Here is an 18,545-nt window from a genome sequence, read left to right on the forward strand (position 1 = left end):
AGCCTGTTAGCTTGATGTCTATCGTGGGGAAGGTGTTAGAATCAATCATTAAGGAGGCTGTAGCTGGACACTTAGAAAAACTCATGGTAATCAGGAATAGTCGGCATGGTTTTGTGAAAGGGGAATCATGTTTAACCAATTTATTGGAGTTCTTTGAAGGAGTAATGTGCTGTGGATAAAGGGGAGCCTATTGACCTATCCATTTCTCAGGATACAGGGTATGCCATTTAGAACCGAGATGAGGAGAAATTTCTTCTCTGAGGGTGGTGAACCTATGGAATTCTCTCCCTCAGAAGGCATTGAAGGCCAAATCATTAAATATATTCAAAAAGCAGATAGATATGTTTCTTAATGCCAAAGGGATCAAGGGATGTGGGGAAAAAGTGGGAACAGGGTACTGAATTAGACGATCAGCCATGATCATCTTTGAATGGTGGAGCAGGCCCAAAGGACCGAATGGCCTACTCCTATTTTCTGTTTCTACTGTACTTAGAGTTCCAGAAGGTATTTGACAAGGTGCCACATCAGAGATTATTGTGCAAAGTAGGAGCTCATAGTGTCAGGGGTAACATAGCATGAATAGAAGATTGGCTGGCTGGCAGAAAAAAGAGTATGCATAAATGGGTTCTTTTCTGAGTGACAGCATATGACGAGTGGAGTCCCATAGGGGTCTGTGCTGGGGCCTCTACTTTTTACAATTTATATCAATGACTTAGATGAGGGGAGCAATGGCATGGTAGCTAAATTTGCAGATGACACAAAGATAGGTAGAAAAGTATATTGTGAAGAGGACATAGAGAGATTGCAGATCGATATAGATAGGTTGAGTGAGTGGACAAAAATCTGGCAGATGGAGTATGATGTGAGAAAATGTGAAGTTATTCACTTTGGCAGGAAGAAATAAACGGAGAACGACTGCAGAATTTCAAGGTGTAGCGGGATCTAGGTGTTCTAGTGCATGAGTCACAAAAGGTTAGTATGCAGGTACAGCAAGTAATAAAGAAGGCTAATGGAATGCTCTTTATTATGAAAGGAATTGAAAATAAAAGTAAGGACGTCATGCTTCAGTTATACAGGGTATTGGTGAGTCCGCATCTCAAATACTGTGTGTAGTTTTGGTCTCCTTATTTAAGGAAGGATGTAAATGTATTGGAGGCTGTTCAGAGGAAGTTTACTAGATTGATACCTGAAATGAGTGAGTTGTCTTATGAGGGAAGGTTGGACAGACTGTGCTTGTTTTCACTTGAGTTTAGAAGAATGAGGGGAGAATTGATTGAAGTATATAAGATCCTGAACAGTCTTGACAAGGTGGATGTAGAATGGATGTTTCCTCTTGTGGGTGAGTCCAGAACTAGGGGGCACTGTTTTAAAATTAGGGGTCGCCCTTTTAGGACAGAGATGAGGAGAAATTTTTTCTCTGAGGGTTGTGCAACTTAGGAATTCTTTGCCTCAGAAGGTGGAGGTGGCAGGGTCATTGAATATTTTTAAGGTGAAGGTAGATAAATTCTTGTTAAGTAAAGGAATCAAAGATTATCGGAGGTAGATGGGTGGAATTCGAGTCAGAAACAGATCAGCCGTGATCTTATTGAATGGCGGAGCAGGCTCAAGGGGCAGAATAGCCTGTTTCTGCTCCTAATTCATATGGTCGCAACAGATTTTTCCTCTTGTTTGTATACCACCCAGCAAATGCTGAGATGTTTAAACATCCCTGAAGCAAATAGATATAAATAGACAGATGGACTGAAACTACAGTCAAATCCTCCTGTATCGAATCTGATGAAATCAATCGTTCACATGCTTTCCATATTTTTGTTATTTTGAAATTATAATATAGCTTTATAGATTTCTGTTATCTAGTCTATTAAATAATCATTTAACTGTCAATGAGAGTTGGCTATTTATAAGCCAAACCCAGAACTGGACTGTAAAAGCAATAGAAATATAATGTTAGGATGGCTATAATATGGGCATTCGATCCTTGCAGGCCAGTGACTACTGTTGTAAACAGGTGGTAAAGGGTGTGAGTGATTCTCGCTGTTCACCTCCCAAATGACCAGAATTATGTTTTTTTTTTAAATGAGTTAGCCCTGAGTGCTTTTTAGGGTCAAATAAACAGGGAAATGGCAGGTTTTCTCATAGGTTGAATAAAAGATAACTATTTTTCCATGATTCCTGAAACGGTCGCAACCTTTACCCATGCATGCATTCACTCTCTCTCTCTCACACAAAAACACACACACATACACATATATATGAATAGATAGAGAAAATGGTTGGATGTAGTTCACAGTGAGGTAGGTGTTCATAATTTACGGTAAACCTGTTGAATTTTCTCCGGAAGACAGTTTCTTTTAAAGATGCAGGCCTGGGTATTTATAGTCTTGAACTTGTTGAGGTGTTATAGATTTTCTGGTGGTTAAAACTTCAGACTGGAGGTGGTGGTCACTTTCAGTTCGCTGCGGCACCAAGTTGAAGTGAAGAATTAGCAGCAGGGCTCCTTCCTTGCCTGGTTGGATGACTTTCCATACCCAATGGCTGGACTGCATTCTGTGATGTTGTGATCGCCCCTCTCTCTCCAGAGGGCTACCTTTTTAAGGTCAAAATCCAACACATTTACATTTCTGTTAATTGACACATGCCTTCTCCCCTTGTGTGACCATGCAATGGACCAGGATGTGGAATTCATGGCTATCTATTGATGTCTGGTTGGGTACCATTCTGTTTTGTGGCTACTTCACACCTTCGTTGTAACAAAAGAAACCCATTCAATTCAAGAATGTCTCTCGATTTCAGAATGGGTGTAGTTGACACCTCTTAGTCTGGAATGTATCCTTTTGTACTTTTGAGACAGTGAGGCAGTTTTAAAATGCACAGGCCAGGACATCTGATCTGCACCTACTTTGCAGTACATTGTCCACTTTTTAAAAGAAAAAGCCAATTTTATAGAGTCCACTTTGAATAAAGTTCATATCTTATAAGTTAGGATTATGATGTCTTTACTAGGCATAACACCACACTGAAAGTGCAATAAAATTCAAATCTTGATTGACTTTCCTCTGAAAGAAAGGGTTGAACACAAGAGTCTCTCTTTAATAACTCGAGTCTTCTGATTTTGAATTGTGTGGATCAACTGTAACCATAATTATGTTTCTATCCTGTGTTGCAGGTCCAGGCCAAGAGTCCTGTACTCAGTGTGCTGCAGATTACTACCTGGAGGATTGGAGATGTGTGTTGAGCTGTAGTAGTGGCTACTACATAGACCAGGCACCTGAACATGGAGAAAAGACATGCAGGAGGCAAGTTGTGAATTTTCTTTTTAAAATTATGTTAATGATATCAATATATTTTTTGTAGTTTTTCATGTTACCAAGCTTTGTTAAGACATGCTAATCTTCCTCTTCCTAGCTTAGTTTCCTTCTTCCTGTCTGTGAGGCAATGTATTAGATTATTGCCAAAATGCACATTGGGGTCTGAAGTGCAGTTCTCCAAATTATGATATTTGAGGATAGCTAACGATGAACTTTTTTTTTTGGCTTCACTTACTGAAGATTAACATTATCAGCTGCCCAAGAATTTAGCAGGGACCTTCTTTCTGTACCCTGATTTCAAAGTATACTTTTTACTCAAAAGGTGTGAATATTTTGCAGAAAAATCTAAGTCAATGGTGCAGCCCAAAACTCTTCCTTCTCTTAAAATAAATGTTTAAAAGTGCATTTATGTAGAGCCTTTCACAACCCCTGGATGTCACAAAGTATTTTACAGCCAATGAAGTACTTTGTGGAAAGTGTAGTCATTGTTGTAATGTAGGAAAAAATTAGATTGGCTGATTGAAAAATTAAACTGTGATGAGGTGTTTACTGAAATGCTTATTTCTTGCTTTCAGATTCTGAATATGAATTTTACCCTACATCAGAATGTTTGGCAGAAAAAGGAACACTATCATTAGTAATTTATTCCAGTATTTCTGGAGGCACTTATTTGCTGAGCTTTGCTCAGAGTCCGCTAGAGTAAAATGAGACAGAGCAAGCATTAGCAATATGTCTTTTAAACACTTTTCGCCAGTGTTTGTAGTGTGCCCTTTTGCTTTTAATGGATAGTAAAATTAGACCTATAGAAATCCTTCAACTGAACCAATCTATGTGGGGAGCATGCATTGGTGATTTTTTTTTTTAATATAAAGGTGATGTTTGCCACAGAGAGTAGTTGATGCAGGGGCTATTGCATCCTTTAAGGGAAAAGTAGACAAATATTTGGCATAGAGAAATATAAAAGGACTGTGAGAAAGAGCAGGGCAATGGGATTAATTTGGAAATATCCCAACCAAAGAGTTGACGCTGTGACAATGGGCCAAGTGGTCTCTCTTTGCTGTAAACTTCCATGATCCCTTTCATATGAATAGGACTGTCAATCGAGATGGAAGAGAGAAACTATGTAGAAAGCATGAGTGGAAAACCTACCTACTGACTATGCATTTACACAGGAAGTAACATATACCCCAGCCAAACATCATCTGCTAATGTTTCTGGGGGATTTAGGAGGTCCTCACAGCACCAAATGTTGGCTCCTACAGACTACTCCCTCGACACCATAAATGTCAGTGTGGTCAATGGGCGTAATCATAACATAACTGCTGGAATCTCACCACTGTGGATTTTGGGGGCTGTTGTATTCAGGTGCTGAATGCTTTTGCAGTTTGTCCTCCCAAATTATAATTAGAATTTATATAATTACAGTTATACATGAGCAATTCTTCATTTAAGATTTTGGATCAGCCATCACCTTTCTATACTAATAGATCACCTTCCTTCTTTCTGTACTTATTTTCTTTTGTATTCAGGAAGAAATTTATGGTTCTTTGGAACAAAATGTATTTATTTCTTTTCAAGGTGCGATGCAAGCTGTTTAACCTGTGCTGGCCAGGGAGAAAGGAACTGCAGCACTTGTCCTAGTGGCTATAACCTCGAGGGAGGAGTTTGCGTGGTTGGCACTGTTTGTAAAGATGGTGAGTACTCCTGGTCATTGTTTTTCTTTTAAACTATGCTCGGGTGAATAAAGAAAATCACTTTAGTTGGACGTATTGAAGCAGCATTAATGTGCTTTGAAAGCCTCTTTAATTATGAATGGTTCCTTGTTTGCAATTCAGTTTATATTTTGTTTCTCAAGGGAAGTTCTGTTTAACCTTTGCTGTGTCAGCTAATAATGAAGGTGGTGTTATCAGGCAGTGGTTTTGATAATTGTACTTGATTTTGGTTTGTACCACTTGTATATAAATTATCCCTCCCTCTCACTTCATTGTTCTCCTTTATGCAGATGTTGTCTGTGTGCAGGCTGAAAGTCACCCAGTCACTTGCCCAAAGGCCAATCGTTGTGTACAAGCCCAAACAATCAGAAGTAGCAGCAGCCTATACATTTTCTTTTAGATTACTATGCTGATTTATAAGAGGCACATCTGAAATGTCTGAGGAAAAGTAAATACCAATTAATGGTTCAGTAGATAAAATGCTCAATGGGTATGGTGTATAGGCATATAGGCCACGGAGACCTAGGCTCAATTCATAGTCTATTTTCAGTTAACTGTTCTCAGCAGGGGTAGTGATAGGATGATAACCACGCTTTGCCTCAGGCTCAGAGGTGAAAAGTCAGCTAGGGGCATTCCTGTCCAGAGACCTATTTTGTGGAAAGTGTATTTGTCTGGATGTGAGTTGAGGATAGTCATTTTCAACTTTGGCAGGTGTGGTAACTGTCGGTATCGGATTGGCTGCGCTGCCTGTGTTAGCTAAATATTTTGGAGTTTTACTTAGTTATATTTTGGGATTGGGGAAAGTTTATAGAGTATATTAAATGGCAAGTCAAACATCAGTGAAAGCAATGGACATGATGGCGCTGTCTTCCTCCATGCTTTGCATTCTCTTATTGTGTAATTAAAAGGACAACTCTTCAGGCAATTTTATAGCCCAGCAACAGACATAAACTGAGAAGAATATGTCACAGCAAAAATTGCATGCAGGAAAAGCAGTAGCATTTTACTGCTCTTTGGTGCTGGATTGGGGAGGAGTGCCCTGTACTGGATTTCTATCAGCATGCAATCCAAAAAATTGAGCTAAAGATTTTCCTCAAGTAATTTACATAGGATTATACTGCCTACAGGCTAAATATTCTAAGCTCTTTAAAACAAGTGGTCACTATGTATTTCTGTGATTGCTATAGGAAACAATTCCATTTTCCCCCAATAGTCGCATAGATATTTTAAATGGTCACTAATGTATTTTTACAATGTGTACTATGGACGACTTGATCTATTGTAATTAGAAACATAGGTTTTTCAGCTTGTTATTTTATGCCTTTTTTTCCTAGATTCCTATTTTACCTTCTTTATTGTGATTAAACAGTTCTTTCATCTGTGGTTATGATTCACTTTCATGATGTTTTAAGCAACTGTTTTCTAATGTCTTCCTCTCTGATCTTTTCTCCCCCTTCAAAAATGGAATAAAATCACTTCCTGTCGAAAAAAAATGAAAACTTACTTCCTGTTGGATACAATAACTTCTGATGAACCAAAAAAATTGCTTCTGTTACCCTCTTGACTGGTTTCTTCTGCCCTGTCTGAAAATCACCTACTTCGTCCCTCTGCTTCCATCTCCCCAACCTTCAAACTCCTGTCTCTGTGATCCTGATCTCTGGAAAGCAACGGAAGAATCATGGGCCGAGGGAAGTTTCTGCGTCCTGGTGAAAAAGAACAGCCTTTGTCAGCGGAAAGTGCTTCAACAACTGTGTTGCAGAACATGTTCACTTAAAGGTTGAATGGATGACCACAGGGTACCCCCCTCCTTTGCTCCTGTATGCACACGTGTAAATTCTTTTAATATTAAAAAAAAATAGAAAGCCACCCTTCCTCCTCTTTCAAGGAGACGGTGAACTCTGTGACAGAACTTTTAATGGTGAAGCAATTACAACAGACCTACCTTTCACTTCAGGTGTTTACTGTCTGACATCTGGAATAACTAACTTGTCAGTATTTTACTTTTATGACCAAAGCGTATAATGCCAAACTTTCTATTTGAATGAGATGTGATTTTTCTTCCCACCATCCCATCCCGCCACCCCCCCCCCCCCCCAACCCAACACCACAAGTCGAGGGTTTGCTTTTGGGAAGGATTTTCTTTCCTGGTTGTTTTCTACAATATTGAGAAGTTTACACGATTATAAAATTGGCAGGTTAGTATATGAATTGGTGTTTACATTTCAAAATGGATGCTTACTGAAATTTCAATCCCTCATACACAAATACCGATATTGGGTGATTCCAGATAAGTACGGACAGGTATGTAACCGAGGAATAATATGCTTCTTTCCAGCTGGAGAGCAACATCATCAAAATGCTATTCTGCATGCTCACATTAAACATCTTCTGCAATATGTTTAAGCTTTTAATCATTATTGACTAACTGCCTGAAGCTTTCAGTATATTGGTCACGGCTTATTTAATGTTGATAATCATGGTGGCATCAGTGGTGGAAATTGCTGACATTCGTATCAATATTAACAGTAATGATTGTCGTAGAATGTTTTCAAAAGCAAAACAGGCGGCAGCTTCATGAAGCAATCTCCCTTTTCACTTCCTCTGAGGGTGAGTTGTTGATGCTCAATAGTCCTGTCATTAAAGCATGGCCTTGTAATGTCTCTTTGGTATGCAAGTACATACACATTAATATGCATTCCACTAATCAGATCCCTTGTTACATAAAGCTTGATTTACTTCTCTTTTTTCCCAAACTTATTTACTTTTGCTCTGTCCTGGAATGTTTAGCATTTTTTACTGTTTAAATACTGACTTGAAGTTTTTACTTTTCTGGAATTTTAAATCTTGCTACATTCAATAGATTAGCATTACTAACATAAGCCTTTTTTTAATTACCGAATTCAGCAGTACTGTTCATGAATATTCGTGCTCAAACTGTGATTTGTGTGCAGATTTGGGTCAAAAGAAAATCCATGACCTAATTTTATATAGACCAAAATTTGTCCGGATTGAATCTAGATAAACTGATGCAGGTAATCCATCCAAGTCCAACCCTATTTTTTCTGTGCAGTTAAACAGCTGCACAGATTGGTGTGTCACAGCCAGAAAGACTGACATTTCAAATTCTTTACTGATCTCCAATTGACATGCCAGCCACACCTGCATAGCTCTCTGGGCTTTAGAGTCTGTTAATATGGTCAGTAAAGTAGACTGATGGGCATGGAGAAAAGTTGTCAGACATGTCTGTTAAGATGGAAAGAATTTCAAGTTCTCAGGTGCATAGCGCATATGGCGCGGCGCATTAGCTTTGGGCTGAGTTAAATTCCGAAATAGCATGTTGCTGCAGGTGTTTGTGTGCATTTAAAAAAAAATCTTTCACTTCAGGTTTAGACTGTAGAATTAGGCCAACTGAATTTAATGTGCAACACAATATGTTGCACCGATGGTGCTTGGAATATATGGTAACCCGTGCATGTGTAACTGCAGTTCGTCTTCAGGAGAATTTTCTCCCTTCTTTTGTGGAGCAAGGAAAGATGAGAGCACGGGCTTCAAAACTAGATAGATGTCGTTGGCCAGTGAAGTATCAGGTTCTACCTCGCAGCACACTCCCTCCTACCATGTTCAAGTGTGAACTAAAACTTGGGTTCACAGCAGCACAGGTGCTGGAAATGCTCCTTTATTTTTAAAGGAGTTGTGTTGTCAGGAATTTGTGGTGTACAGGTAAAATTCAAGCTAATGTAACAGAACAACCTGCTGTTTTTATATGTTGTTGGCATGGAGACCTCTTTGGACATGGGCAGCAAGTAGTTCCATTTGTTGACACTTGCTGTTTTATTGATTTTTAAATGGCTTTTAAAAGATTGGTTTATGGCAAGACTAGAAGAAGAAAACCACAATGAATTCGGAAAGCAACCTCGCTCCTTTTTTTGCTTCTCTTCCCTGCCCCCACCCCGCCCCATAATGGTGCTGATTTTTGATTTGACTAATGATGGTGTAGTTTTCCCAATTCATTGCACTAAATGTTTTCTAATTTTCTACACTAAGTCTGCAGTGATTTTTGAAATTGTGCTTGGCCTATTCCAAATTTTTATTACACTCTCGCATATTCCTTCACGTGTACCGTACCTAATAAAAATCGCCTGAGCTATCAAGATCCTGTTTCTTCCCTCCCCACTTCCCATGCACAAGTACGTATGATGAGACCCATTTAATTGGACCGTGGCTTTGACACAGTGCATCACAGAATGCTGCTTCCCTATGATCTTTCACAACAAATGTGGAGCAAGCACATTCCCACATTGCACTGAGCTGTTGGTTATTATCATTGGATTAAAGGGACTCTCTCTCCCTTTTTCCTTATCATTTGGTATACTGTCCTATGTTAGTGGTGACCCATTCTTTGAAGCTGATATTTCATCTCCATTTCTTTCTCATAGATTTCTTATTATCTCTTATTATATGTGCATTAGCTCCAATACTATTCAAATACTGCCTTGGTCTCATAATTTTTAATTATAATTTTAACTTGGTCTAATTTGTTATACCTAAATAAAATATGTATTCATAATAATGGACATGGATTGTAAAGATTTTGTCAGATATTAGCAAAAACAAAACACTGATACTATAAAACAGGTAATAATCTAGTTTACATTTAGCATAGTGTCATTGTCATTGAATTCAAGATCATGGTTACTGTACATGTGTAAAATGCTCAGTCATTATGTGTAAAATATTGTAGTCCTGTTGTATTGGATAATGGCCAAAATCAGTAATTCCATATTTTATTTTTGCTATTAAATTAATCTTAATTTCATATTTCAGTCTTGGAAGAATCTTGTTAAAAGTCTTGTTTAGAATATCACTGTGTGCAAAAGAGCTTTCTATGTTTTAAAAATATGTAGTTTGATAGTTTTAACTGTAAAATAAAAGCGGCATTAATATCAGTCCAATAAAGTTTAAAAAGTGTTTTATATACAAATATTGTACGTCTGTGACATTATTCAGATGGCATTGATTTTTAATTTGGTGAGGAAGCAAAGTATACTGAGATTTTTTGATTATTTAAGGGTCTATTAATCAAACATTTAATTACATCTGAAATATTTAAGCAGTTTCTCAGAAGCTGCAAGAGAGATGTAGCTCAAAAGCTAATGTTTTTTGTACCAGATATGTGTGTGTTAGTTCAGTCAGGAATATCAAAGAACTGGTTGGAAAACTGAGTAAACATGCAATTAAAACTGACCAGTTTGCCATTCTACTATCTGCCCTCTGTGTTACAGAAGGATTCTGTAAAATCAAATAACATGGCACAACTTAACAACTGCAACTGTGCACTGTTCTAGAATAGAAGGCCCATAATCTCAAGAATATTCATTAATTAAGCAAAAGCTGTTACTAGCCTAACATGCTGCTTCCTGTTAGATATATAGTTGCATTCATGACTATATTAGATGCACGCCTTGCATTTTGGAGTATTGCATAAAATGGAGAAAGGACAGGAGGGGGGAGAAGGGGGTGTGGAAAGAGGTAGGACTGAACTACATCAAAACTAAATGGAGGGGCTCTTTTTCTTCTTGTGAGCACTGAGTCCAACCATGCCACCTGGCTGATACGAAGTCATTCAGCACAGACCCAAGCACTGAACATAGGGCCACCTTTATATGGCTCAGTTCCATATTCCATAGTGTACTTGCATACTGGGTTGTCAGCTTCTCTAACTTATTTCAAGCTGAATTTTTATCGGGTTAAAATTTTCAGTGGCACTTCAGAACATATTTTGCCTTTTTACACACTTTTTCAAAAATAACACCTGAAAGAGATATGATATTATTGCAAAGGCTAGAATTGTAGTTGCAAATTTATGAACCTACATGAACCCTGTACATCTTTGTTCTATTAGAAAATTCAATATCACAAAACGTTATGAACAAATAATTAAAGCATCTATATAATAGTTCTAAAATAAAAGCAAAATTCTGCAGATGCTGGAAATCTGAAATAAAAACAGAAAATGCTGGAAATATAGAGCAGGTCTGGCAGCATCTGGAGAGTGAAGCAAAGTTAATGTTTCAATTTCATCAGAACTAAAAAAAAAAATTAGAAAAGTAGTGGGCTTTAAGCAAGTGAAGGGGGGGGGGGGAGAAGAAGAACAAAAGGGAAGTTATATGATAGGCTGAGGGCAGGAGAGATTAAAAGACAAAGATGTCAAGGAACAAAAAGCAAAGGGAGTAGTAAAAGAAAAGCATTTGTCCAATGTGTTAATGCCAGAATAATGAATATGATAGGTCACAGACCAGAAATGTGTTTCTTTCTCCACAGATGCTGTCAGACCTGCTGTGTATTTCCAGCACTTTGTTTTTATTTTATATTATATATAATAGTCCTGCTTGTTCAAAGGCTGTGATCTACAAAATCATCTAAAATGAGCATTTAATACATTCGCAACATGTTGGAGTCTTTAACTACAAAAAATCATGATGGGACCCTTTTAAACAGTTATTAGTTGATTTCCCATGGTGCTATTACTAATTTGGATGGTGTATTGTTTGATAATGAATAGAAATGATGTAATGTAATTCATTGCCTTATTTTGCTGTGGTGGAGTTATGCATTCATTAAGATCACAAAGTGTAATTAGTAAAAAAAAAAAAACTGCCTCCTCAGTTTGAATTAGTTTAATCATTAGTTGGTGAGGCAATGGTGCAGATTAGAAAATGCTTAAATTTAACACTCCAGATCAGAATATATAACATTTTTCCTCTCATTTTAGCTCTTGCTTTCTCCACAGTAGCTGGAATGCTAGGGCAGGACTTTCCTTCCAGGGGCAGGAAACAGAGGTTGGGACTGTTTCCGGGTCCCAAACCCACCCCTGGGGCGAAACAGTCACTAGCCCTGAGTTTCATGGGGGCTCCCCCTTATTTGGCCTGGAGACAGGTTCGGTGGCTAATTAGTGGCTGTGGGGGTGGGAACGAAGGCAGGACTGTTCAAGTGCAGGCGCAATTCAAACAGACTATGGTAGCCATTATTGTGGCTGCCATTTCACTGCTTCACTTTCTGTTTAGAAGATCATGGAATCATAGAATGTCTCTGAAGTGCCAGAGGCCTGGAACCCGGTCAGGGCATCCCCTCAATTCACATACATTCCTAGAAGCCCCTTCAAGGCTGTAAGGGAGATGATGGAGGTCCTCTTCCCTGTAGTGTGGCAGGAGGAGGCCACCTGCCCAGACAAAACAGGCCTAGATGGAGATAGCTGACGCAGTCAGCAGAAGGAGTGTGATGCACAGAAACTGAATGTATATAGGAAGAGGTTTAATGACCTCATGTTCTGGCAAGGTGAGTGCAGCCCCCAACACTCAGGACAGGCCTCTGGGTTCTCAGCCTCCAGCAGATACACCAGCTGAGGAGCCTCAGGGAGTATGCTGCTCCTGAACATGGGAGGGGTGTGTGCCCAGAGCACTTACTGACCCCTCAGAATGGCTCAGAGCCATAGTGCTGCTGAGGGCCTGTCACCACTGAGACATACAGCTTCTAATGAATAAGTGCAGCTGGCATTAGCTGTAGAGGCCTGCAGTGCTTGATCTCTCTTTTGTCCTTGCGAAAGAAATGGGCTCATAACGCCCAGGCGAGGGCTCAGACGGGTGGAGGGGTTCCCTACATACACGTTATCATCGCCAAGGAGGAGGAAGCTATGAACATACCCAGGGTCGCGGACTATGAGGAAGTCAGAATGCGAAATGGGCATCTGTGATGGTGGTGGTGATTAGATTGTGCAATGTGTTCATTAAGGGGGAGCCTTGCACTCCGTCCCATCCAACAGCATACAGCAGATTGAGATGCATCAGGAAGCCTCAGCACGTGCAGAGGCTCCTGCTCTCTCAGGTTAGTTCTCATGGTCTCTTGTGTCTTCCACAGGTGCAGATGTTGAGGCTATTACACCAACTTGCCAGGCCAAGTGCAGCAACATCAGCTCAGAAGAGGCACTGTCACACCTTACAAGCGCACCCTCCACCAGCACAGATATATTCACCTCAGTGGATCCTCACATGCGGTTAGATAGGGTGGTATGGGTGATGAGCATGGCATTAGTGAGCAGGAGGAGGTGCCAGAGGCCGAGACAGCTGTGTGCATTCCCGCTCAGAAGATGGAGGACAGACACAGCCCTACTCAGCTGAACACAGATGCAGGGGCTTGGGAGTCACAAGAAAGGAGGCTCTACCTAGGCCAGCAGCACAGATGTGCTCATAGATGTCAGAGTTCCCTGAGGCAGTCCGGGGTCATGGTCTGGGAATGGGGTGTCCATCCAGCTCATGTCTGCCATAATGGTTCAGGGCTTTGAGTGCATAAGCTCCTCCATTGAGAGTGGCCAACCTCATGGAGAGTCATATGCAGCAGCACTTAGCGCGCAGTCCCCGCACGCACTCTGACATTCACAGGATGCATCCACACTATGTGGCCTTGACCGGTCAGTGCCGCTGATGGCGCAGAGATGGTTGGAGGGGATGCTAGTTGTGTCCCAGCTGGTGCTCTACTCCAGCCATCTGGAGTGCCAGCCAAGGACTGAGGCAGTCACCAAGGAGGCTGAGGGTACCGCCCCTCATGGGGCACCATTATCACCATTGGTGGCCCCCTTCGCTTCTCTGACAGTGGGAGCATCTGTGCAGCAGGGCCTAGTGATAGAGGTTGCCCCTGCAATGATGTCGATGCAGCAGTCTCTGGAGGTTTTCCCACATGCACCTCCATGACCAGGACAACTGCATGTACATCTCAGTTACAGGCAGAGCCAAGTGAGCAGGCTGCCTCCTCTAGTGTTTTGAAAATTGCATTATGCATAGTTTTCACTTGAGGCTACTATACACACATATAGTCTCATTTTTTACTAAACTCGGCTAAATCTTGCTCTGTCCCGAGAACAACACATGATGAAGAGGTAAATGGAAAACGGATGGTGAATAACAGGAAACGTTGCTTTCAGGTATGAAACTTTTAGAAAGTATTTGTCTTTCTGAAGACAGCATTTTAACTTGCAGACTGTTAGATACAAATAGGAAGCGTGTACAGCGTATACACACACGCACACACAGATCTCCCCAAAATAACCATCAATCAAAAAATTTAAATCTCAGATCATTGTAGACCACCTACTTTGCACTCAAAAAAAATACCATATCGGAAACTATTATCTTTCGACGCATTAAGCAAGAAGCAAACGAGAAGATTGCATGTGATTGAGGCAACTAGCAACCAAATGTGACTTCAGTGAGGTGTTCTCTCGAGTCAACTACACCAGAAAGCACTTGAGAAAGACAAAGCTGTCAGAGCTGTTAGAGTTAGCAAGATCATTGTCGCTCTGAGTCCAGGACTACTGTAGTTGAGGCTGCTAACAGTAACTACTACACTCCAATTTCAACTCCTGGGAACACTATTCATTGCTTATATGCCAGGAAACCACCTGCAAAGAAACAACAGTCATCTCAAGCAGAGTTGCGACTTGTCCAAAGAATACTTCCACTGTGGCAGTGCTTACACACACCGGACAGTGTGTCCTGCTACTGGTAAACAGTGTAAAGCCTGTGGAAAACACAATCACTTTACTTATGTTAGTCAATTATCACAAAATCAACTACTAAGACCAATACCAACAGAAGCGTGCCACATATGCGTACCACAGCAAAAAAGTGAGAATGTTACCAATGTAGAGGCAGATGACCCCAAATATTCTTTGGAGCTGTCTCTCAGAATCAACAAACAGTCATATGTGATAGTCACCATTGGCTTCTCAGACATAAATGCTCTCATAGTTGCAGGAGCATCTGTCAATGTCATGAGAGACAAAATATTCAATAAAAGTCAGGATTGCCTCATTCTCTGCAAACCAGGGAATATGAAAACTTTCCCTTACAACAGTGACAAACCGCTGAAAGTTCTCAGAACATTTGAAACACAAGTCTCATTCAAAGACAAGAGAAAAAAATGTTCTATTCGAAATCATATCTGGAGAATGTGACATGGCTCAGTTTCCACACAGCAACAGATCTGCACATGATGGTAGTCACATACACAATTCCTATGCATAACAAAAACATTCTCGAGCTGTATGCTGATTGCTTTGCAGGTATCTGCATTAGTATGTGATCACCAAAACAAGCCATACAACGAGAAAGATACTTGACACCAACAATCTATTATGTCATAGAAAAAGTGAATGGTGCTAAACACTTTGCTAAACTTGACCTCAATGCAGGCTACCATCAAATCGAGCTTGCAGAAGAGTCAGGATATCTTACTGTATTCTCTACTCACAGCAAACTTTTTCAATACAAGAGGCTTAACTTTGGAGTCAATTCAGCAGCTGAGGTATTTCAACACTTGATTCAATCTGCAATTCAAGGACTTGAAGGCACACTGAACATCAGTGATGACATTTTCATCTACAGTTGCACTGAAAGGGAACTCTTCATGGCTAGAACATCTGAGAATGTAACCTCACTTTGCACAAAGACAAGTGCTGTTTAATGAAAGCAAAATTGAATTCTTCGGTCATGTGTTCCACAGTGAAGGAGTATCACCTGATCCACAGAAAGTTGAAGCCATTGCAAACGCTGCAGATCCTATAAACGTGCAGGAAATCCAGAGTCTGCTAGGACTTATTACGTATGGTAGTCATTTCATTCCTGACCTCACTATGCTATCTGGCCCCCTATGCGATCTGATAAGAGACCACCAAGTGGCAATAGAATAAATCTCACAAACAGACCGTACACCAGATTAAATGACGTTTGTCAGCAAGTTGCACAAATGCCTACTTCGACCTTGAGAAAATCACCCAGCTATTCATGGATGCAAGCCCAGTTGGCTTGGGTGCAGTTTACATACAGAAGGACAAGACAGGTAACCCATCAATCATCGTGATGGCAAGCAGATCCTTCATACCTGTAGAGCAACATTATTCGCAAATGGAGAGAGAAGTGCTGTTAATCACATGGAGGATCTTACACTTTCATCTCTACCTATATGGAAGTGAGTTTAAAGTAATAATCGATGATAAATCACTAGTGAGCTTGTTCAACAATCCAGATAGCAAGCCACCCTTTTGAATAGAAAGTTAGATACTCAAACTACAAGAGTACGAGTTCCACATTGAGTATCAGCGAGACAAGCTCAACCCAGTGGACTATTGTGACATCTGTTGCCGACAGTCGGTCCTACTAGTGGTGAAGAAAAAGTTGCTGAACAATATCCTGACTAGGGAAGCATAAATGCAGTCTCAAAGTCGCTAAAACTAGCTGATATCAAAGCAGAAACAAAACAAGATGACGTTTTGCAACTATATATGAAGGCTATGGAATTATAAAACTGGAAAGACGTGATCGAAAAAGCATCTATAAATGAAATTGCTCCGACACTACGAGGGCTTCGCAATGTTCAAAATGAGCTAACCATTGAAACCACATTTGATCTCTTATTATGCAACAAATGTATTGTCATTCCACACTCATTGCGTAAGATGTCTGACTTGCCTCCAGGACATGGATTGAGGTTAGTGTTGACTTCACAGACTTTCCCATTGGTGAACACCTGTTGTCACTGACAACTAAAGCAGATTCCCAATTGTGGGATTAGTTATGTCAACTTCAACGAAAGCAGTCATCCCAAAGCTTGACCAGATCTTTGCCTTGTTTCGAATCCCTCAAATGGTCAGAAGTGACAATGGACCCCCATTCAACAGCAATGAGTTCAGTAAATTTACAAACTACCTAGGGTTTACTCATTGAAAAATCACACCCTGTTGGCCAAGATTTAATGGAGAACTCAAGAGATTTATGTGAACCTTGAAAGAAGTGATACGTGGAGCTGTAGCTGAGAGCAACTCATGGAAGCAAGAGCTCTTTCATTTTTTTCGTAATTGCAGAGCGCCTCCTCACTCGACTACTGGAAACCCTCCAGCTGCACTCATCTTTGTACATCCTTTGCGCACACGTCTACCTGAGCTACCCTGCGGAGCTAATGATCAACAGGTACACGAACGCAATCGAGAACCAAAAGATCGAATGCAAGTAAATGCAAAGCGAAACATGAAATTTAGAGCTACACCGCTAAAGCCAAGAGATAAAGTACTTGTGAAATGTGATGGTCATGTTGCAAAACAAACAACCCCTTGTGGCATCCAACCATTTGCTGTGTCCGACACAAAAGGATCAATGATCACTGCTAAGCGCGATTCACAAATCATCTCATGAAATGTGTCATTCTTCAAAGCACTGAAAACACCACTCATAAGCATTGAATCTGATTCCGACATTGACATCTCAGATGAAGAATGAGTCAAATGAGACAACACTTGATGCCAGATGATATCCTACTCGTGAGAGAAAGCGTCCACCGTACTTACATGACGATGTTACAAAGTGAACTATTTATGTTTAAGTTTATTGTTTACACTTTTGGAAACAAACCATTGAAACATGTTATGTCCCTCATTTGCTAATAAGGGGAAGGATGTCGTGTTTTGAAAATTGCATTTTGTTCACTTGAGCCTATTATACATACATGCCAGCAGAGGGGCTGGAGAGTGAAAGTAAAAGAATAAAGAAGAGTCTGTTGTTTTTCAACAGCATGCAGTCTCATCTTTTTACTAAACTTGGCTGAATCTTACTTCAGTCCCGAGAACACCACATCCTCCAACTCCTCCAAGGCCATCATGTGGAAGTGGCCAAGCATGGGGGCCACCATGTCAGGCAGAGCACTGAGTGGATCACTGGCATGTCTTCTACCTGTAACTCTGCACTGTTTTCCTTTATGAGCACCATGTAAATATTGACGCATCAAGCCAGCCATGTGTGCCCTCTTTTATTAATGGCCGGACAAAGAAAGAGGTATGAAGTCGTGAAGGTGAGCAAGGTTCCGTCTATAGTGACGGTAAACTTGCGGACAGATGTGCATCCTTCATTGGCGGTAACAGTTTACATGTTCCGGGCTGCATCGTCAATGGAAGTGTTAGTATAGGCAGCTTAGAATGAGTTCCAGACCATGCTGTTGCTCCTGGGTCAGGAGCACAGTCAATACGAGCTTGAATCAGATGATCCCTGGCATTAATGGCAGGAAGTATGATGATCAATAAGAAATGCGCCCAGTCATGCTGTTCTAATATTTGATTTCTTTGCAGCCAAATATTATTACTACCTCAGGATCATCTTCGAAATCAAGTAGAACTCTCGGCTCCCATTCTCCATCTCCTCAAACTCCTTTTACCCCTGCTACCTCCACCCTACCCTGGCATATCTTCTGGCTTTTCTACCTGCCAGAGTTACAGTAGGAGCTGACTAGAAAACTGAATTTCAGCCCCAGCTTATTTGGTTTTTCAGAAAATAAATTGATATTTTCAGATATGAATGGTGAATAAACACCTGGCTTGCACATATAAACAATCTCTGGAATATATATTGCTTTATGCATCAAATATTACCTCAAACCATTCACATGTTCAATTTTTACACTGTTTCTATATGGCAATCAGGATGCACAG

General features: G+C 40.4%; 1 protein-coding gene across 4 annotated transcripts in view; it reads left to right on the forward strand.

Annotated features, from left to right (window-relative positions):
• pcsk5b (proprotein convertase subtilisin/kexin type 5b) overlaps positions 1 to 18,545 on the forward strand; it is a 503,063-nt gene that overhangs the window by 299,358 nt on the left and 185,160 nt on the right. For 2 of the 4 annotated variants that reach the window (XM_068029979.1, XM_068029980.1), the window contains exons 19-20: positions 3,167 to 3,296; positions 4,887 to 5,002. In XM_068029979.1, coding sequence (XP_067886080.1) covers positions 3,167 to 3,296; positions 4,887 to 5,002 — 246 coding nt within the window. Of the gene's footprint in view, positions 1 to 3,166; positions 3,297 to 4,886; positions 5,003 to 6,685; positions 9,984 to 18,545 lie in introns of those variants that run through there. The other 2 variants (XM_068029981.1, XM_068029982.1) reach the window with 2 other exon arrangements.

This window comes from Heterodontus francisci, chromosome 4, assembly GCF_036365525.1.
Source record: "Heterodontus francisci isolate sHetFra1 chromosome 4, sHetFra1.hap1, whole genome shotgun sequence".
NCBI classification, from domain to species: Eukaryota; Metazoa; Chordata; class Chondrichthyes; order Heterodontiformes; family Heterodontidae; genus Heterodontus; species Heterodontus francisci.